At 38.9% G+C, this 22,114-nt stretch overlaps 1 protein-coding gene across 2 annotated transcripts; it reads right to left on the bottom strand.

Annotated features, from left to right (window-relative positions):
- Positions 1-4,248: 4,248 nt before the first annotated feature.
- C1D (C1D nuclear receptor corepressor) lies at positions 4,249-18,279 on the bottom strand. 2 transcript variants are annotated; one of them, XM_064707043.1, is made up of 5 exons: positions 18,164-18,279; positions 9,627-9,773; positions 8,261-8,327; positions 7,714-7,769; positions 4,249-4,891 (listed from the first exon to the last, which is right to left on the bottom strand). In XM_064707043.1, the coding sequence occupies exons 2-5, from the start codon at positions 9,771-9,773 to the stop codon at positions 4,715-4,717; spliced, it is 447 nt and encodes a 148-aa protein (XP_064563113.1). In that variant the 5' UTR covers positions 18,164-18,279; the 3' UTR covers positions 4,249-4,714. The 2 variants fall into 2 exon arrangements, with proteins under 2 accessions (XP_064563113.1, XP_064563114.1); XM_064707044.1 differs by lacking the exon at positions 18,164-18,279 and adding an exon at positions 12,824-12,953.
- Positions 18,280-22,114: the final 3,835 nt, after the last annotated feature.

Genomic DNA, 22,114 nt, shown 5'->3' with positions numbered 1-22,114 from the left:
CTTTAACAGACTCTGCTGCCAAACTGCAGCTAAGAACTTACCCCTAGAAATAGTGCTCTAATAAGGTACATTTGCAACCACATTTGAGTTTTATTTCTTTCCTGTCTGTTCTGGATCATTGTTATGCAAGATATAGCACCATAAATTGGAGGTGATCCTTCACTTAAAAAATAGTTTGTGGTTCATGTACTCTTTGGATATGCTCTCTAGGTACCTTTGACACCAAAACAGTCTTGATGTAAAGTTGGAACAATATAGAGCCAAATTAAATCCATTTTCTATCACTTAGATTTTAAATTTGTCCAGGGAATGTGTCCATACTAGACTCAGAAGAAGCCTCTTGGCAATACTGAATTATCATACTGAATTACTTCCATCAATTTGCTGGAGCTGCCAAATTGAAATGATACATGTCAAGGCAACCCTACACTGAAAAGCAAAAGATAGCCTCTTAAATGTTCCATTTATAAAACTTCTTATTCACAGTCAAATTTACTATCCCTTCTGAAATATATCACTTCACAAATTGATACCTTGCCATTACAATATTTCCATGCCATATTCACTCAGCTTAGTAATAAAAACAAGCTTTTGCTCTTTCCCCTTTGGTATAGCTGATGAAAATGGTGCAGTTCAAGGTCTCCTTCTTAGATCACCAGCACTAAATATTCCATAGATCTGTAATCTTCTGCTACAGGAAAGGTTAAAAGTCAGCAAAAAGATACACTGTTGGTTTTATCAATGAAATATTACAAGTCTATCCCACTGGAAAGCAGAAATTGAAGAAAAAAAACCCCAAACAATCACTAATGCTAAGATGCTAAGAGTGCTCCACAAAAAGCATTCATGTGGACTTTCTAAAACTTTGTGTAAGAAATACTACTCAAAGCAGATTAGGAGAAAGAAAATTACACTGTCCCACCGCAGAACATACATGCATTTTTTAACAAATATGTATCACGTGTGATTCTAAAATGACAAATTGTATTTATTTTCTGTAACTGATGTAGCTTAACACTTTTTTTTTAGTCACTAGCAAATGAATGTCTAATAAAGAGAATTAATAACATAAACTAATAATGCCCTGTTTTGACATCTTTACATCCCAGTTTATGAGAAATTAATAACATGTGTACATTTGGGGTGCAACGACTTTCAATTACTTTGCCACTTCTAAGTTGGAAATCTCGTGCCACAGGAGTCACTTCTACCAATGCAACTCTACCCATGTTTCCAGTTACAGACGAGTTTCCTGTTGATGACTCCCAAAAGCTGATACAAATCTTGGTCTAGGTAACCAAGGTCTCTCCCTCTAGTGCTGCAGAAACAGGTCACCATCACTTCCTGGGCAATGTACGTCATTTATTATGAAAACTAGGATTTCCTTTTACATTTGTAATATTCCCAGCCCTGCAGTTAAAAACTGAGTATCAGTCTACCCTCTTAAACCCAAGAAAGTACCTAATCCTGAAAGAATTTTGTTTGCTTAGCTTTTATTATTTCAGATAAATATGTTTGAGGAGATTTTCAATATAACTGCAACACTGACAGTTTTTGACAAAACTCTATGCTAGCATTGATTTTCAAAGCCAGGAAAAATAAGATGACTTAATAAAAAACAAACTCTTAGGAATGCAGCTCTCCAGGAAGAAAAATACTGAAGGAGTAGAAATGAGGCTCATTGATATGCTGACTTCCCAAGTCATATGGCAAGCACTTTTAAGGCTGGAAATTGAAGCCCTAGGAAAATTCCCCCTTTGTTCACAGCCACAGAAACTCTCTGTCAGAGAAATGTTTTCTAGGAGTAGATCTGTGGAAACTTCACACAGCTCAGAGAACAACTCGTTTCTCATGTCAGATAGTCATTTTGTTACAGTAAAAATCTCCTTAATTGCTAGGACAGTTAATGCCAAATTGCAATTTTTATGTAATTATTTGCCACTAACACAAGTGGGATTTAACAACCGGAGCTGCATTTTCACATCTCTTCTGAAAAATATCTTTGTGAACTTGGAAAATTCCTCATGGGACCTGACACCAAATTCTAGTCCCAGCAGCTAACTTCATATGCCCTCACCAAACTCACCACTTCCTTGATGCAAAAAAAGAAAAGTTCCAAGAACTCATTAAATGTCTGAATCAAAACAAAATCTTTAACAAAGTAATCACTTCAATAATATAAAAACCACTTAGCATTCATAATCATGATTTCAAGCTTCTTTCAAATAGGGCTGTTCATGAATAATAAGCACAGGGTGAGGATTCTTCGTCTGTAGGGTATTTGTCTGTGTTGTGTCATGTCTAAAAACCAAAGCTGCAATCCACACCATTAACAGCTGTACTGAATGATGCAAGGCTTTAAAAAAATTACAAAATTGCACATGCTATATCTATTTAAACTGTCCTATTACAAATGTCAAATATCTGCATATAATTAATTATGCCAGATGGACTTCTAGCTCAGTAAGTCTCAGCTAATAGCCTTGCATTACTCTTGTTTAAATATTTACCAATGAAACCTGTGTACTTTACAGGACAATGAATTATGATCCTTTTCAGAAATTATCCTTTTAAAACAAAACCTATAATTGAAGCTTAAGAGGAAAATAATGTAATGGAAACGTCCTCCAATCCCCCTTTAATTAACAGCACTGCACATAAGTACAAGCTGAGCTGCTCATTTTCTCAAGACAATGCCTCTCAAAGCAGATGATGCTATCTCCCAGAAAATTTCTATATTAAAGTGCTCTGGTTTGTGCTACTTCAGACCACTACTATCCTCCAATCGTCTTCCCCACTAGTCCAAAGAACACCTGCCCTTTCTTCTTTTTTTTAGATCAGTGCATTTGTAATTAACATTTTGAACCTCATGCTTTGTACATGCAGACCTCAACACTCACACCTAGTCCACAAGTCTATTTAAAACAGTCTAACACTGCCATCTGCAGTGTCAGATTTAAAGGGGTACAACACAGGGCACACAGCCTTCCAAGCAAATACTATCCAGACCTATTTAGAAGAACTGCTTCACATAAATGTGTTACTTTTGGTCAAGGACACACTTTGGGTCTTTCAAATTTTAAACCTTAACTAAACAAAACAAAACAACAAAACAACCAAACAAACAAAAACAAACAAACAAAAAAACAAAAAACCAAAACACAACTCTCCCAACTCTCCTATTTTTTTGGACTCCCAAGTCCAATAGCTCCTTCATTTGACACAACCATGACATTAACCTGAAGAAACAAAGCACCATCATGTTAGGTTTTTACAGGCTTTTGACATGTATACTCACATAAGCAGTGCTGTGGATTTGAGGCAGCAAGGTTAGGTACACACATCGCCACATCTAAACAGTTCTCTTGTTAGATGGATTGAAAGCATTGCTATTTACCTGAAGAGCTTATTGTAAACAAAAATATGTAAATTCTTACCAGTCACTAAAAAAGTTTCTAGACATGTAATGAGTTTAATAAACTTGTCAGCGCATTGAATTTTTCCTTTCAAATGTGTATTTTTAGATAACAATTAGGGAAAAACCTTCATTTTAATACCTAATTCAGTTTAGTTCACACTCTGCATTGCCTGCTGCAGTACAATGCCAAGGACAACAACCATCCACTGAACATCATTCAGCTTGCAATACCAGAGCTTTGTTCTTATGATTTTATACTAACAACATTTCCCAAACATTTGAATGAGCTGCTACCCATACTGCATTTTTTGAGCTAAATCTTCTTTTTCCTTTGTAATTGTTAATGCCTTGCTAATTGTTAAATAGCTTTTGGGCAGATAAATGAGCTTTGCATTGCAGCATATTGAAAAGTGAACCCACCTAACACCCACCCTTCCTAAACAACTAATCTTCACATTTTGAGGAAAAATACAGTATTTCCAAGATGGAGCAGTAGTTTTTATTGCACAAGAGGATCCTTTCCCTAATGAAGACTTGAGAAACACCAAGAGATGGCCACACTCTTACCACCCCAGAGCACATTTCTCCCAGCATTAGCACTAAGGGAGGAGCACTGCAGCCAAAATTCCATCAAGCTCCTGCATGTGCTGTTCCCTAATAACCATTCCCATCCTGCTCCTTTCCTATGGACCCCACAAACTGCCTTAGGGGATATGTAACTTTTCCACTGACTAGACACAGGGGCTTAGAGGAGAATCCAGGGTGTTTGCTTGTGGCCCTTGAAGCCCTGCATTCTCAGAGGCAACAGAAGTAAGGAAATATTGCACACCTTCAAGTTGAAAAGAGTTTAATACAGTGAATAAACCTTACAAAACTCTAAAAATAAAGCATTTCACACAATGCTCTTTCATAAACACCACAGACTGGATAGCAGTGTTTGAAACTTCTTAATATTGAGGAGATTGAGGACATATAAAAAAGTGTCAATAAATCATTTAAAAAATTGAATTCATAGGCATTATAAACAAAACATCACTAGTATTTATTACCAGCAAGTATATGTCAGGTTATTATCATGTGAGTAATGAAATGTCCAATGTGCATCAAATGGCACTTTTAGATACACATTAAATGTGATCACTGCAGTGACAAATGTTCTGGACAAAATACAATCCTGTAAAATTTGTGACTATAAATTAATCTGTTACACAGCCCTTCTATGAGATGCATGCAGTATGCAAAACAAGTCCAAGTAAGTTCTAGGTGTCTGCAATTCTTATGAGGAGAAAAAAAGATTTAGTCCCTTTGTCTCTTTTTTCCTTTAGCAGGAGTTTTGGAAGTATGTTCATTTTCTGCCTTTGGTTCCCAGAGTGCATTTTTTACAAATCTAGAAGCAGCTCCTTTATCGAGTTTGGATGCCTTCTTCTTGTCTGCTATTTCTTTGACCTTGTTCATGTATGTTCTTATTCTCTCCTAGGGAGAAAAAAAAAGGAAAAGTATTTCAAACCATTCTCCCAAGATTGCTGCTAAAATGAATCAATGAGTAGAATTTCTCCACACTGTACACTTCTAGAACTGAAATACCTAGAAGAATAGTATTACTTAAATAAATATAACAAGTCCTTTGCAAACTTGAGACTTTCCTTTAGCATATTTTCCATCACAGGTACCTACCACACCATCTGCATGACACCCGCCATAACAGGAACACAAAGTCCTACAGAGATGCAGACTCTGCATCTAATTTGCAGAGATATGGGAACTGTCCTGGCAAGCAAAGTTAGAAAATAAAATAATGGACTCAGTTGGAGTTTGACCTACATAAAGATGTCAAAATAATATTTAGGTATTTGACAAATTTATGGATGCATTATCTCTTCTCTCCACAAAAAAAAAAATAAATCAGCAAGTCCAAGCAAAGCTAAAAAGGCATCTTACACAAAATCAAAGATGGTACAAGCATCACACATGCCTGTACCCCAGAAGTTTAGGGCTTAAGTTCCTGAAATTGTCAAGAGGTCTTATTAAAGAACTTATTTAGGGCAACCTGATGAATTTCCAGCCATATCAGAAGTTCATTTTATGGCCATAAATAACAATACAGGCTACTTCCAGGGAAAAGGGCATGCCTATATGACATATCTTAGCCTATCAGTTATTTGGTGTTTATGGGAGTTTTTTTTGACCAAACCACAACTTGGACTCAGCCCCACAGAAGTATACCCTCCCAGCTTAACAATCTCATTTATGTGCCTACTCGTCCTCATCTGCTCCTGCAACAAATAAAGAATATTACTTTGAGAGGGGAGTAAGCAGCTTTAAGATGGGAACCCCCCTCTGATAAGTGCCTGCTTCTCTTCACTGATGAGGGAGTACACTTACAGTAACTCTGCAAAATATTTAACAATTTGGTTTACAGATTTCAAGTCTACATATTTAGCGTAATATTTAGCCTTTAACTGTAGGGCCTTTGGATGTTACAGCCATACAAACAACAGTAATATATATACACACATATATAGGTAGTGCTCTGATACCTGAATTATGAATGTGGATTAACAGAACATGTGTGGATATTGCCAAAATAAATTTTGATATTTTTCACATTTCTCACAGCCATTGCCACCTCTTTGAATCTGGAACAAAAGTTACAAGACTTACACTACAGAATTGATTTTCAACTCTTCAGTAATCATTTTAAGCTACTGTCAAAAACTTGGCCACTCCTGTATCAAAAACAGAGCTTTTACAAGGAGGGCTTTGGAGGGTCTGAAATCATGATCAGACATAATATTTCTTTGGTGACTGAGATGGCTAATGAGAACAGATGGCAAACCTACATGCATTAACATGGGAAAAAGGAGCTGGAAAATGTCAACTTGACAAAAGAAATTAATTCTGACAGCCTAAGTGTGAGTTTTATTAATACAGTTTGAATACCTGTATGTACACAAGGACAGCAACTCTACAAACAAAATAATCATGACAGAACAGTCTTTTTTAATTCCCTTTCCACATGAATAAGAATATCACAATGTCTTTGGAAGGAAGAAATGTGCATTCATTCGACCTTGATACTTGCAAAAGGAAAAGAGACCTGAGTAATAAACTAGGCTATGAAAATATTCAATCTTTCTTCAGAGCTAATATTCAATCTTTCTTCAGCAGTTGTGAAGCAAAATACAAACATACAATACCCACAGCAGAAGAGATAAAAGTTCGTAGCATCACTAAATTAACAAGATATTCAAACACTACATAATATAGGAGGAACAAAAACCTGACACAAAGCTCACAAAGTATTAACTGATGCATTTTTTAATATGATACAGTCTAGACTACTGAAAACCTCACAAATTTTAAAATAGAAGTATTCTTGTTACTCAGGCCAGCTTTCCGCATTTTTAGTCCTCTCTCCCATTCCACTGGTAATGTAAGGATTACATTTAAGCTAACTATTTTACATCTGCTGAGATTTAATATTTTAATTTATTCAAGAATTAAAATGAGTAGTGAGAAGTTTTGATTTCTGTTTTTTCTTCAGGCTAAATGATTCAAGTTTTTAAGTCAGCAGAATTTTCAAGATAGCTGGCTTTCTATGCTGTAGTCATGCATCTAAATGGAATATGAAGACAAAACTAAAGATTTATTATAGGTCGTAAATATGTCACTAATGCAGAATTACTGGACAATACACATACAACTGGTGCCAAAAAAGCTTTTAGCTTTGTTGCAGAACTGGATTCTTTACTGCTGAGAAAATGAATTATTGGAGGGCTTGGAACGGGGAGGGGGGCACTTTCCCGTCTTCGCTAGTAAATCAACCACACTGTACTTTTGGAGTCATACAAAAGTAGGAAAAGGCAGCCTCAGAGATTAACATGATTTCAAGTATTTATAAGAAAAAAAATGCCATACTGGAAGTTATAAATTATTATCAGGCCTGTAACAATTTTCCATTTAACAGATAGAAGTGAAAAGCTGCTCTGCACAGAATCCAATTCTCGACCAAAGGTGGAAAAAAAGAAAAGATAAGATGATATCATTCATCATCCTTTTCTAATTTCAGCAGACTCTACAACTTTACTTTAAACAGTACTGTTTAAAAGTAAAAAAAATTACTTTCTTAATTTAAAGAGCCCAGCAGGGCATAGAAGTAGTTATATAACACCATGTAGCATATGCATGCTATTAGAGCACTGCATCATTTTTAAATGTAGATATAAACATTTTTAAACTTCCATTTGGGCTAACCATCCTACACAAGCAGGACACATGCAGTGTAAGCAACTCACCAGCTCTTGTTTCACTGGATGTTCCTTTGGATTGATTCCCTGGGTAGCCAAGTATACTACAAGAAAAAAAACAAGCTTGTTTTGAAACTGAAAGCTATCTATGACTGAAGACCCTATCAAGCAGTCACATAGGAAAACCAAGACTTCCACATAAAAAAAATCATTAATAGAAGAAGAATTGTTAACAGTGTCATTAAGTATCTGACAAACTATTATTAATAAATATTGCAGCTAAAATACCCCTAACAACTAAAATGGTTAAAATTTAACAACTAAAATGGTTAAACTTTCAGTCCTTTAAAGAACAGAAAAGGCTGTCACAAAGGAACCAGAAACATACTCACACACATACAAAATTAGCTTTTCTAAATATAGATTTTTGATTCAGAATTTCAACATCGTTTACCATATGGATGGCAATAATGTGGGTCCTCAGGGTAATTACAAGTTTTTAATTATTTGGCTATGAGATATGATTATTTATGGCTGTCTAGATGTTTGAATGCTAATCATAAATACTATGTTTTTCTTTATACCACATACTTACCCCAGAACATAGAATTTAATGTGTACACCGAAACCAGATCCAGCTTTGCTTGCTCAAGAGGATCTAACTAGAATGAAAAAAAAAAAACATTATATTTCAAGATTTTTAAGGAAGATATGCACAGATTGTGGTAAAGTGCACATTTTATAATTGCAAATGTATTAATAAAAGAATACACACTGAAGGAGCATGTTTTTGCATCCCGATTTCACTGGGACTGTGTTTATGCCTTATTTCCATGCCATCACAGGACCATTTATTCTCTCCTCTCCAAGTATTCATGTAATTCTCCCAGTCTGAAGTTAAATGTCACAGTCCCATACACCAAAACCACAATCCCTCAGCATGTAGCTCTTAAGACTACTGCTCCCATAGTCAGAAATTAAGTCCCTGTTTTTTCCACAGAAACTTAATTCAAAATAGTTGTTGCTATCAATGGAAGGGGGAAAAAAAGTTTAAAAGTTGCTGAAACACAAACATCAATATACAATCAAGGAATGTTAACATGACACATGGCAGACTGTGTCTTCAATGCATGCCAGAATACTTATGGATATAAAGCAAAGGAAGGATAAAGGTAATGAAAGGGTTTTTGTTTCCCTTAACTGTCTAAGTCAATTTATTATTTGAGTCCTACACGACTTCCAGAAACTCTGATAATATCATTGTAGAGCTCACTAGTTCTAACATGGATACTGTCAAAAGACCTGTGTTGTCAAGACCATTTTCTTCATAATTTATTTGTGTAAGAAATCCTCACAGCATAAAGAAGTTCCCTCATGTGTTGCCTTTTTCTTGCCCTACAGAAATAAATTACACATTAGGCTTTAAATGTTGTAAGACAGAGATGCTTATATGAAATTCTCAGGCACTACCTTGCTCTAATAAAAAGGCACATTTTGCAGACTTATAGCATAGCTAGAGGAGACAGCTCAGGTTCTGCAAGTCTAGACTTCTGCAATCAGATCAATTCTCACTTCTGCCAGTTCACCTTCACATCCTGCTGGGTACACCAGTTCCATTCAGTTTGCTGTGAAGAAGTCTCAATCAAAAAATGTGAGTGACCTCTCCATTATGGATGAGCATGTTAAGAAAGGCCAGGAATAAGCTATAATGTCCCTGAGCTAAATGTCCCACTGGTAAAGTTATCACTTATCAGCTTGGAAGAACGTGTGTTGCATTGTTGAGCTTGTAAGAATCTGGATTTCTTAGAAATGTAAGGACTTAACAGTAAGTGTCAAGCGCAGGAGTGTCATTTTTTTATTTCTCAGTGCAGTGGCTGGCCTAACAGACCCTTTTATTTCAGTTCAGGCTCTCAAGTATTTGTGTGCTAACAAGGAAAAGTTTCAAAAGGAAGATAACTTACCTTTTGCAAAAGCTCACTCCTAGAAACTGACATCATTGTCTTCAGCATCTCATCTACAGAACCAAGGGACTTTTCAAATGCTGTGAGATAATCATGAATTTCAGTGGGGTATTCTTCCATGTTATTATCATCTTGTGACATTTCCATCTGGAAAGTGGAAACAAAAATAATAATCCTTTTCATTAAGTACCTACAGACTGTAGGTACTTAAAAGACTGCAATTTACAACACAAAGCATTAGCATTCATTCATTAAACATTACAAGAAATGTGAAGAGTTCTTGCAGATAATGCCAGCAGCAACACTGTAAAAGGTTCTGCAATTCCAGGGATATCTCCTAACTCCTGTGCAAAATGGCATGACGGAGCATTACAATTCACACACGACTTTAGTGCCTATATTTGCAACGGTCCTAAAACAGTATTTAGCTTTTATAATCTGTGATAGAAAGAAATTATTTGCATGTTTAAAAGAGGTGTTCTATAAATCACACTATATAAAGAGCTACACCAAGCAGCAGGCAGGTCACCAGGAAAAACAAAACCAAAACTATCTAACTAACAAAAAAAAAAAACCCAAACTACAAACCAAACCAATGGGGATATAGTCTGTCTTAGGAAGAGACATTACTTCAGCACCAGTTATGTCATGGTCAGTTCATTTAAGAGTAGATCCAAAAAATTCTTCTTGTGAACTCTGTATCCAGCTTTCTCAAGTCCCTATGGGGTATTATAATCCCCAATATAACTCTACCTGTAACAAAGCTGAGTTGATCTTGGGATTTCAGAATACTCTTGCAATCTTGTCAACACATCAGTGCAACTAGGAAATAAGATGTGAAAAATCCCAAAGCACCCTTTTTTTGTTCCCAGAATTCACAGTACCATGGTATGGCTACTGCCAAGCCATCTGGCTGCTACTTTATAATCAATATCTTTAATTCCTCTCATATCATAAATCAGGTATTATATCTTGGGGAGTTAATGCTACTTAGAGCTATGTTATTTTCTACAACATCTACTGAGCAACAACTTTTTGAATGTTCTAAGGAAAAAAGAGAAGAAATACGTCATTTTCCTGCCTATTTGGTGAGCTGAATCAAGAAAAGTGGGAGCACCTGGATCACTGCAGTCTTTTCTTAGACTCAGTGTGATAATCCCACTCTCCAGGTGCTGAGTACAGAGGGAGGGAACAGAAATCAAAGACACTGCACTTTATCTATGAACACCAAGCCACACAGTCAGTACAAACAGCAAAGAGCTGTCACATCACTGCAGTTTGTTTTAGATAACGATTTGATCTTTCCCTTTCCCTGGCAAGAGCATGGGATGTGCGAGAGAGGTTTAATTTTACTTATATTGTCTCTTGGAGGTCAGAAAAGAAGACGATTGGGAGAAAAAATGGTGTGAAGCTACTCAAGCTTGCCTGCAACTTCAGTTTTAACCACACCACATGATTTCAGAAATATGATCAGGCAGTTAACAAGCCCAGTTGCACTGCTATTGTTTGCACAGTCAAGAATTATAATCCTACTCAGCTGCATGACTGCTCATCCTGCTCGGAGCTGGTTTTCACACTGAGTACAGAATCACAATGCCAACCATGCTAAAGGTCCCCTCCCCACCCCAGCATGAAACCCACACACCACACACCTAAGTATTACTTCTGTCAGCTGTGGCAGACCCAAGGAAGAAAGCTGAGCTGGATCCACAAGATGCTGCCCACAGAAAGGCAACATACCAATACAATTATTTCTGACATTCACAATAACACTTCTTGTGTTTCGTTCTACTCTCCTGACCACCTGCTTTATAATCTGCCATGTAAGTTTGATTAAAAGGGTTCAGAAACGATGTTTGTTATTAACTTTTGGTCACATAATACAGCATTAAAAACCCCTCAAAACTACAAAAGAAACAATCTTTTCCTGGTTGTTATTACAGCCAAGTTTGGTTAGAAGGTGTCTGTCAACACATGTTACCTACACTTACACAAACAGGGAAGGGGTAATCCAATCCAACAATCACAGATCTTTCTATCACTGCAATACTTATCCTACTATGGTCTTGATTTGACAGGCAGGCATGAACACAGTGATAAATTCCAACTTCTCTCTCTCCCTTAATCAGTGTATCCAGCACCAGCAGGAATAAAAAAGAGAACTAACAAAAGCCTATAGCAAGTATGTGATACCAAAATTAACTGGAGCTGGTTTACAAGGATAAGCAGTCACATATTTGAAATTCTTTTCAGTATACCAAGGTAGAATTAAGGAATAAAACAGAAGAATAGGAACACCGAAGGAAAAGATAACAAATACAGTCTGAAATACATTTTGCTATCATTGCTGTCTCATGAACCAAAGAAAATTATGTTTATCCTCATATTTACTGAATATTTACTCGACACTAATAGCCAGGAAAGGGAAAAATCTGTCTTGGTTTGAAAGGCAGGTGTCTGCCAAGGAAGGCAGGAACCTCCCTTGTAATGGAAAAATATGACCCACTTCCCTCCAAATTATTATAAATTTGAAATTAAGGGGATGTCAGGCAAAGATATGGGAAAGGAATAACAGACCTTTACTAGTATGTATATGGATAAGAAGGCAAACAAAAACCCCAAACAGAACCACAAACCCAGCCGCAGCCTCTCTCGGCTGCCGGGCACTTTCCCTTCCGTGCAGTTCCGGCCACAGCCGCCAGGGGCGCTGGTGGCTCCCGGCCGGGCACGGCGGAGCCCCGCGCCTGCAGGGGGCGCGGCGGCGCCAGCTCAGCCGCGTTTCCCTCAGGTGGTAATGGCGGGCGGGCTGCATGGCGAAGTGGCCTGCAGCAGGAACCTCGGAGCGGCGGCTGGGACTGCAGAGGCAGGCACACCCGGGGGCAAGAGAAAATGTAACGGTAAACCCCGCAGCTTTAGCAGGAGCTTCGGGGGGTCGGGTGGACACGGGGTGCTAGGTAAGAGTGTAGCAGAAAAAGCCCGAGGCAATGTCAGAAAACGGAGTCAGGGCAGCAGCCGCTGGGCTCCTCTGCAGCAGCTGCCGCACGCAGCCGGGGAGACGCGCCCTCGGAAGGGGGAGAGGATCGGGTCCCGGGTTTTCCCCTGAGCTACCCCAATAGATTGTGAAGGTCCTTTCCAGCCGGATCGAGTGTTAATTAGGTCCCAGTGTTCATCAGCTGCTCTTACGAGCAAAGGCTCACCTGCGGTAGGAGCAGTGGGAGGACAAAAACTCTATAGTGGCAGCAAATCCTCCGGGCAGCGAATACACACCGACTATTCCTCTATCCCTCCTCCGATGCCGAGAGAAAAAGAGCCGGGGCGAAGCCCATCCCCTCACGGCCCAGCCAGAATCTCACCACATCTCCGCCCTTCCCAAGAAAAAGCCCCTCAGGTAAGAGAGTAGCCAGCCGCACCCTTCCCCCACCTTGGCCATTTCTTTTGTCTCTCATAAGTATCGGTTGTTATTGTCTCTTACAACAAATGGGACAAAATTCCACGAGAGAAAGACAAAAGAAAGAAAAGGAAAAATCTTAAACTCCAGCAATCGAACTTCAATGGAAGAAGGCTGCCCTTTAGCCTGTGTAAAGAACCCTTCACTGATAAGTCTGCTGCTTCTGCCTGAGGAGAGGGAAGAAATTATTAAACTTGTGTTTTCTGTTCACTTCAACAGGAACTAGCAAGTTCCTATTCCTGCTGTGTAGAGACTTCTGTTATTAGTTATTATTAGTTATACTGTTGTTTCAGCATAACTAATTAAACAGGATATACATACCAACGAGGCAAGTCAACAGCCTAAAATAATTTTGAGCAAACTACATTAAAAACGTGTACACTAGAAACTCCACAAAACTGTTTCTGCCAAAATCAACACATGGTTTGTGCACTCACACCTGCACAATGACAAAGCCAAAGACAGCAGGGAACTCCATGACTCTCTAAACATACACCCAAAAGCTATACTGCCATCAGTAGTTATGTTTCAGTTATTAAATAACAAACAAAATTTTCCTCAAAGTTCTTCAAGTGTTTATTTTTGTATTTTGAATAAGCAAAAACTTAAGTCAGTCCCTGAAGACAATGTTAATTAGACAGATTTTCTTATTTGAATTTATTGACTTTCAACCAGATTTTATTTGGCACTGAGTTCTCACTTTAAAAATTAAGGATAGTAGAAATATTCAGATAAGAGAAGTAATGAAAAATTCTAGCTAGGTAAGTAAGGCAAACAATGGGGAATTCTATGGGAAATAAGACAGAATTTTCATTATCAAGCAGTAAGACCTATGATGCATAACACATAACCTGTGGTTGTGTTACAGTGGTAACACTTTAAAATTTTGAGAATGCAAAGAAAGGTTCATAACCCATAAACATGAAATAAAAAAAGAAATTGACTACTTTGATGAAGGACACAGAGGCAAAAAAACTGATGAAAAATGTTGTACAACTTCCTAACACAAACTTAACAGAAACAAACTTCCTTTTTAATAACCCTGAGCTGCCATGTAATCTTTGGGGAAAAACCCCACAGAATATGTATTTGAGGAAGAAAAGGACTTTAGATTGCAAAAGTAAACGATTTTCATGAGAAAATTTATGCATTGCATTTAGGTATGTTTAAAAAAATGTTTGTTCGTTTACATAGGTACAAAATTTCGGAATATTCTGAAATTTCTGAAAAATTCTGAATAAATTCTCATTTATTCAGAAAGATGACTGCATTTTCTGCTTAGAACACAAGGAACACCTTGTTCTCTTTGTAGTCAACATATCAATATACTATAAACCAAAGTAGGAAATACAGACTGCAAAAAGGGAGGGAAATATCAGACATTATTAATGAACCACAGAAAAGACACAAATATGAAAAGAGAAAGAGAAAATATGTCATCCTCAGCAGACTTGATAAAAACAACTACACAAGTGACAATCAAAAGCAGTTTGCTGTAGTGTTAACAGGGCTATTAATCTAAGATACCTTCATATGGCATTTAACTTGGTTATATTTTAAATAAAAACAAACAGAATACAGATGGTGGACAATACTACTAGCAAACTGTAGTCACAGCTGGCTTAAAAAGCAAAACTAAACTTCCCTCCCTGCTCACACCCCTCTCTGCCCCCAGCAAAGCCCTGACATACTGAAAGATATAAACGCTAATTAGGCCGTAAGTACCTCTGTGAGAGATTTTGCTGAAGATACATGGTGAACATAGTAGAAGCTACTGCATCTGTCAACATGGTAATAAGAAACCACTTAAGCAGAAATGAAAAATGCTCAGTGTTAGCATCATGCACATGATTTTCAACTGGAATTAAAACTGCAAGTTTGGGATAAAAATGGTGTAATTGAAATATTTTGTAACATGTAAACAGAAGACAAAAAGCGATTTAGCATTCTGCTAAATATTGCAATTCACTCATCATGTTAATTCTTGCGTATTCCTTAAACACTAAAAGGCCTTTTCTTCATACTTAGCTCAGATCCTTTATTTTTTCAGATTTTTCACCTAATAAAAATAAGATTAGGTAATTAGATTATTTCTTCTTTTCATGGATATTTACTGATTGCATAGAGTAAAAAAAAAACAAACTAGAGAAAACAAAACCAAACCCAAAACCTTTCAGTCAGGACACATAAAACTGCTCTCAAATTCAAAATAAACTCATGAACGTCATCGATATGATAAACCATCTCTGGCACTGCCCTCCCTCTGTGTGTTCTGACTCACAACCTGCAGTGAATGCAGCTGATGTGCAAGTGCAGCAAAGTAACTTCTCCTCTAACACTGTAGTTTACTGCTGTGGCTGTAGGGCAACAGAACAACAAGCGTTTTAAATTTAGTTACCAGAGATGAGAATTAAGTTATTTGGCCACAAACCTCCTTAGGGCAGAGAAATCCATGTTTGCAAAGTTCTGAGTACAAGAGGCTCTAATCTGTGACAGACACGTATTATTGCTGATAATAAATAATTACTTGCCCACTAGTCATCACTCTGCCCACAGGCCTGCTTTGCTTTGTCCTTGCAACCCTGCTTGGGGCAGCTGGAGAGCAAATCTAGTACAATTAGAGAACTCTTGCAATGCAAACTCACAGTTCTGTTTGCAAGAAAGATTTCCATTGCAAAAGTAAAAAAACCTACAATGAAATATCATGTATACACCAGTAGGCTTATCTTGATCCCCTTAAAAATATCCCAGCTCAAGCCATGGTATTTAAGCGGGGCATAATTTGCACTGTAGTACAACTGATAAACAGCCCTCAAGAAATCCCTGCCTTCAAATCCAGGCTGCAGCCACCAAAAATCCTGCACAGAGCCATCCTACAAAACAGCTCACACTTGACAATCTTTTGCTGATGCCACTGAGTCACTTGAGCTTCCACAGATTTGCAAAGTTTATACTAATCTGTTTTAAAATATTAAAATTTTAAGGGAGAGAATAGTATTATAGAATCATTTACACTTCAGCCAATAGTGGATATCCTATGGGAAAACAGCTTGGATTAAACATCCCTCATTCACCACAGCCCCATTTATATCCACTCATGTAAAACTTCAACTCCATCTGCACAATTCATAAAACACTTTTACTCTCTGTAATCAATTGTCCCAAATTCCACATCTTGGATGACACAGTGGTTTCTGTTATGAGCAAATCCAATATAACCTGCTTCCTGTTGAGCTCCAACCCATCAGTACACCCAGCATAAGTACAATAACAAAAACAGCTTTCTTCAGGTATGTGCAGAACACTTCTTCATGAGAGGTTTTCATAAAAGCTCCCACACTCAGATATGCTGCCACACTTCAGTTCATGTTCACTCTAAAGTGATACTAAATGTGTGTCTCTAAACTGGTCTTTAAAACATATCCTTTTCTTGGCACTGAACCTACCAGGAACTTCTTGGGCAGCAAAAGACTTGGACAAATCAGTTTACACACAGTGGGGACAACACAGTAATGAATACTTCCGTCTACCAAATTTCCAGCCAACAGGAAATTACCTGCCTGCTGTTTGCACCTCCTGCATACTTGTAAACTATGGAGAGTTTACTGCTTCTCAAACCTGCTGCCACTCTCCACTGATATCAGCACCATGAATACGAATATCCAGAATTAAAGCCGAGAGGTTTTTCCAATCCTTTTAAACTGCTGACCTAGTTTCCTTTAGCCACTGGTTCCACAATACATGTAAAAGCACTTCCCTTTACTAGAATGCAATTTTCTGTATTTGCAATCTGTGTAGTGCCTCTCTGTACCATTCTGAACAGCAATTCAAAATGTATTTTTGACTGGTTCTTACTCGGTTGTGCTGTTATTTTTATTTGGCTGTTCACTATTAGAAGCATATTTACCCATTTTTTGGTTCAATATAATTTAGAAATTGTGAGATGTTTGTGTTCTTAGCATCAATTTTACTGATGCGGGAAAAAAACAACTACCTGAAGCTATGGTGGCCAGTCCATTCCGGTGTACTGTTTATTTATTTATTTATTTACAGGAAAAGAAGATCACAGATGAAAAAACAGTGCTAAAAATCTTAGGCCACTTCAAAGAGAAAGGCACTTATCATAAAGGTTTGTGTAACTTGCATGCTGCTTTTGTGACATGAAGCTTGAAAATTCTACCAATTTCAAGTTTCTCACACTCTGGAGAAGAGCCTTGGGTTGAGTGTTTTCTCATTTCCTTACCAATGGTCATACTGCCACAGGATTAGCAATAGCCAGGTATTTTAGATTTGAAGTGGTTTTTTTATACTTATAAAACCAAGAAACGTGGCAGACACATTTCAGTGTTGATTCTAAAATCCAGTTCTTCCATTTTTGTTTGTCTCAAAATGAGGCCTTTTAATTGGTAGCATTTAAAGTTTAATTTGCTAGTGGAAGTCCATTCCACAATGCTGGCAGCAACTAAGCTTGTGGTCAGAAAGCTGTGACAAAGTGTAAAGAAAGGGGACATTTTGACCTTAGCAGCAACATAAGTGCTACAGAAATTTCATTACAAGGTTACTCATAACTTTAAATACTGCCTGCCCTTCCTTAGGTGCTGCTTCACTGTGCTCACGGCCGGTATATGCACGCTGTACCTTCTCTTTGAAAAACTTAGCCAAGTTCTCAAGGCTCCTCAAGCTGCAACACTATTTTCCCAATTTTTAACAAGAATGTAACCGTTTACTGCCTACAGAACGTCCATCCTCAAAAAATGCAAAAAAAGCCTACACGTACACCTAAGCAAGTCGTAAACATGTCGTATATTAAACATTCAAGGCCAGGCCGGTTGGAGCTCTAAGCCCCCTCGCCTAGTGGAAGGTGTCCCTGTCCATAGCAGAGGGGTTGGAACGGACACGATCTTTAAAACCCCTTCCGCCCCAAACCACGCTGTGATTCCACACACCGCGTTTGTAATGCTCGCTAGCAGCGCCTGCAGCGCCCACAGCGCAGGGACAGCCTCCCGACAGCCCGCTTCCCCGCTGCCCGAGGCCTCGGCAAAGGCCCAGAGCCGCAGGAAGGGGCACAGCCGGGGGCCGCCGCTCTTACCTGCGGGCGGGCGGGCGAGCAGCGCGTGCGGCTCCCAGGCACGGAGACGGCGGGGCGGGACCGCGCCCGCCACCGGCGGTGACGTCAGGGAGCGCAGCGGGATGCGGAAGCGGCGCTGTGGCGAGGCAGCCTTAAGGGGAAACGATTCCAATCTCGTCAATGCGCTTGGTCGGAAGGGAGCTAGGCAATAGGGCCCGCAAACAACCAGATTTGATTAGGAAGTCATGCACTCGTCATAGGAGTTGGTGTAAGTTAGTCCCTGATATGCATGGAAAGCGCACGGCAGGGAGTTTTGCAGAAAGGGGAAGGGGCACAGGGAAGAGAGAAAGGAGGAGAAGAATTAAAGGGGGAAGAGAGAGAAAGAGAGAGGGGAAGAGAAAGGGATCCAGCTAATGTTCAGGGCAGGGATACCTTTTTATGGATAGGTTTCCCTGCCCTGAAGACTCGTTTCTCTCTTTCTATGTAAATTAGTTCTCATGCAGTCTGTTCTATCTAGGGTCTTGATCCCTCCTACAGCCATGCCCGTCTTGGCCTCATTCCTCTGCTTGGATTGTGGTTTGTTGTGCTTATCTCCAAGAACTTAAGCAAGGATATTTGTCTGAGAAAAGGGGAACCCTATCCTCATGGCCCCCTTCTCCAGTCACAACTTGTTCTTCTTCACGGTGTGTTAATACCAACAGTCTTTTGCTATTACCAAGAATTCTTGTCTGATGGGATTCCTGTCTGATTCATTGGTTCCACAGCCATCCAGTTATACATTGGACCCTTATCTTCTGGGATTCTACAGTGGGGAGGGAGATGCTCTTTTAAAGCAAAAACATGCTTTCCAGCAGCTGGCTCCTCTGAGTGGAGAAGGTAAACAGCCAGCATGACATATCTCCAACTGTTCCCAAGCTCTTGCAGTTGCTTCCTGGAAAAAAAGAGACACGAACTGCGTGTAGAGATGGTCTCCTAAAGCCAGAGATTGCATGGAGTCATCCCAGGGGGTCGGCACTGGTCCTTGCCTGACACTGCACATCTTCACCTCACCCTCAAGTGAGAGTTGGTTTCCAATTGTGTTATTTGCTGTGTTTTCCACCGTGTTTCTCCACTAGTCCAGACGAGGCTACCACAGGAATTGGAAAGACAGAGCACCTCTTCTACAAGGGAATTGCTTCAGCCTGGAAAAGTGGCTTAGGGGTGATCTATTTGCTGCCTCCAGTTCCTGAAGGGAACCCACAAGAGAGAGCGGGACATTTTACAAGGGCATGTGATGACAGGACAAAAGGGAATAGATCCAAAGCAAGCGTGGTTTTAGATTAGGTATTAGGAAAAAATTCTTGACTGTGAGGGTGGTGAGGCACTGGAGCAGGTTGTCCAGAGAAGCGAATATCCCATCCCTTGAAGTGTTCCAGGCCAGGCTGGAGGGGCTCTAAGCAGCCTGGTCCAGTGGAAGGTATCCCTGCCAATGGCGGGGATTGGAACTAGAGGAACCCTAAGGTCCCTTCCAACCCAAGCTATTCTAGGATTCTATAAGATTTCAGCAAATAAATCTGGGTTCAAAATGCAGTGGATTAATATTTCTCCACTGCAAGAGCTCACTGACTGGAAGATTGTACCAACACATCTGTGGCTCCAAAAGATAAGATCCGCATTTTCCAGGTTTACATTCTGATAAATAGTAAAGCAGAAGTCAGTATCTGCATCAACAGTATTGCCATTACTTGCCAAAGACCTCTTTTTGCCTCCTGTTCACTAGCTCATCTGAAGATTATTGTAAATTAGGTTTTGCAGCCTATCCCCTCCAAGATAAGATCACTGGAGTCCTTCATCATAGTTGAATAGGGCCTCCTCTCAGCTGTAAGTTACCAGGAGCCTGCATGTGGCTGACTAAGGTTTGGCTGGTTGCTTGACGGAAATGTGCTGAGCTGGCTTGCTCAGCAACAGAGTATCTAGAGAAAGAGAAAAACAGGTCCTGTCTGGAGAAGGACAAGTTCAAGGCTGAGGAAAGTAGAGTTATATCTCTAGGAGAAAGAGGAGTAGAACTTGGGGAGCTTACCTAGCTTCAGTGCACTTCCCTGCGCCTTCAATACTTTAAAAAAATACCATAAAAGTGAGCTTCCTTTTAATAAACTGGTTTACATCATCTAAGTGCTATACTATGTCAATTCTAATTAGATCAGTGTGTACTGCAAATGAGAGTCTTTCTCCCTAGTCCCAGCTGGAAGCATATCTAAAAATCTTCAAATGACATTGTTACTTGTTTACATCTTGCCTCCTTTTCCTGCAAGAGATTTGAAAGTTTAACTTCTCAGTTTCAATCAAAAGTGGCTGCAAATGAGTATTATAAAAGCAGCAAACACAGGGATTAAGAGCCTTTCAGCCATATGTGGGACATGTACAGGTGGTAGAATCACTGGGGTAGAGAATGGTATCCCTACTGTGTGCAAATATTTTGTTGTAATAATAAAATTTTTCACTGCATTTTCGTAGACATTTCTTATTTTCAAAAAACACAGTCTTAATTATTTCCTATGCTCATTTTTACTAGAACAAGTACAAAATTATGTGTCAAAGGAAGGAGACCAGGACACCAGTTGGTTCATCATAGGCTCCTCAGGTCCGGTCCGGTCCCGGTCCCTCAGGTCCTTCTGTTCCACTTTATTGAAGAAAGTATCAAACACTTATACAGCAAATAATAAGCTTATGAATATTCTGTAAGCCAAGCAATCTATTGGTTAAACTATAGCATTAACTCATCCTCATTCCTTAGGGGGTACATCTCTCTTTTCTCATGTCTCTTTCACTGTTTGTTATTATACTACAGCTAGGCCTCAAGGACATGCTATCAACACAGGTGCAGGACTTGGAATTAGCCATGGTTTTGTACTTTTCCATTTTCTAGCAGCTAAATTCCCAACAATTATGCACTGTAAATAAAAGGGGATTTAGGAGAGTTTTCGTTAAAAAATATTCAGAAATGGAACAGTCTGAAGGGTAACAGGGAATTAGCAAGACCTGCACTCCTAAATAGAATAATACTTTGCAATTCAGGTATGCCAAATGTCTACAAGGGGGTTAGAACACTTAACATATGTTTAGTTAATTCGTACCTCAGTATTCACATGTCACAGACCAGGAAATACAGAGAGGGGATTTGATTGATAGACTAATTGATTTGCCAAATATTAGGTAGAAATTGTTGCCAGAGTCTTATTTCCTAACACAATATTTTGTTTCAATTACAAGATCAAAGGGAAATGCAACACATGCTGATGAATGTTCAGATTCAGCCAACTCTGTAGAAGATTGTAACCATGTAGAGCACTAATGCAGTACAGATTGTGCTCTGTATTCCCTGGTCATACAGTGTGGCTCTGTCTCCTTCTACTGGTTTACATTTGTTGTAGATTTGCTGTTACTGGCTCTGGACAGATTTATACTTTTGTTCAGTTAATGGAGTTCCTCCACTGAGTGCCTACACTGAATGCCAAGTCTTGGAATTTCTTGAGTGAATTCACTCAGGAGATTATTAGGTATAAAAGCATTCATTTTCTGCTTAAAGTGGCTGCACTGCTTGTTTGGTTTTCTGGAGCAGTGAGTGAGGAGTTAAGAATTCACATTTATCCCAGCCAAAATCTGATTGAGATACAGCTCATATAATGCAAATGGTTTATGCTGATGCCACTCTGAAAATATATTATTATTTTATATATGGATATCTATAGACAAGTCTATCCATAAAAAGCTGTACTGGCATCTGGTACTTAAGGGAAACCATTTAATTTGAGAGGCCTATGAATGATTATTGATTTTTCTCGATCATTCCCGAAACAAGAGCAAATAACCCTGAATATTTTTGCCGAAGCAGTCAAAGTGACAAGCATATTTAAAATAATTACTGCATTATTATGATGCATCTCATCCACTGTACATAGAACATAATGATTCCTGCAAAGTCTGTGTTCTTTG

The sequence above is a fragment of the Zonotrichia leucophrys genome, chromosome 3, assembly GCF_028769735.1.
Source record: "Zonotrichia leucophrys gambelii isolate GWCS_2022_RI chromosome 3, RI_Zleu_2.0, whole genome shotgun sequence".
Lineage (NCBI taxonomy): Eukaryota > Metazoa > Chordata > Aves > Passeriformes > Passerellidae > Zonotrichia > Zonotrichia leucophrys.
Note: the sequence above shows the minus strand (reverse complement) of the source record. Positions and strands in the feature narration are given on the sequence as shown.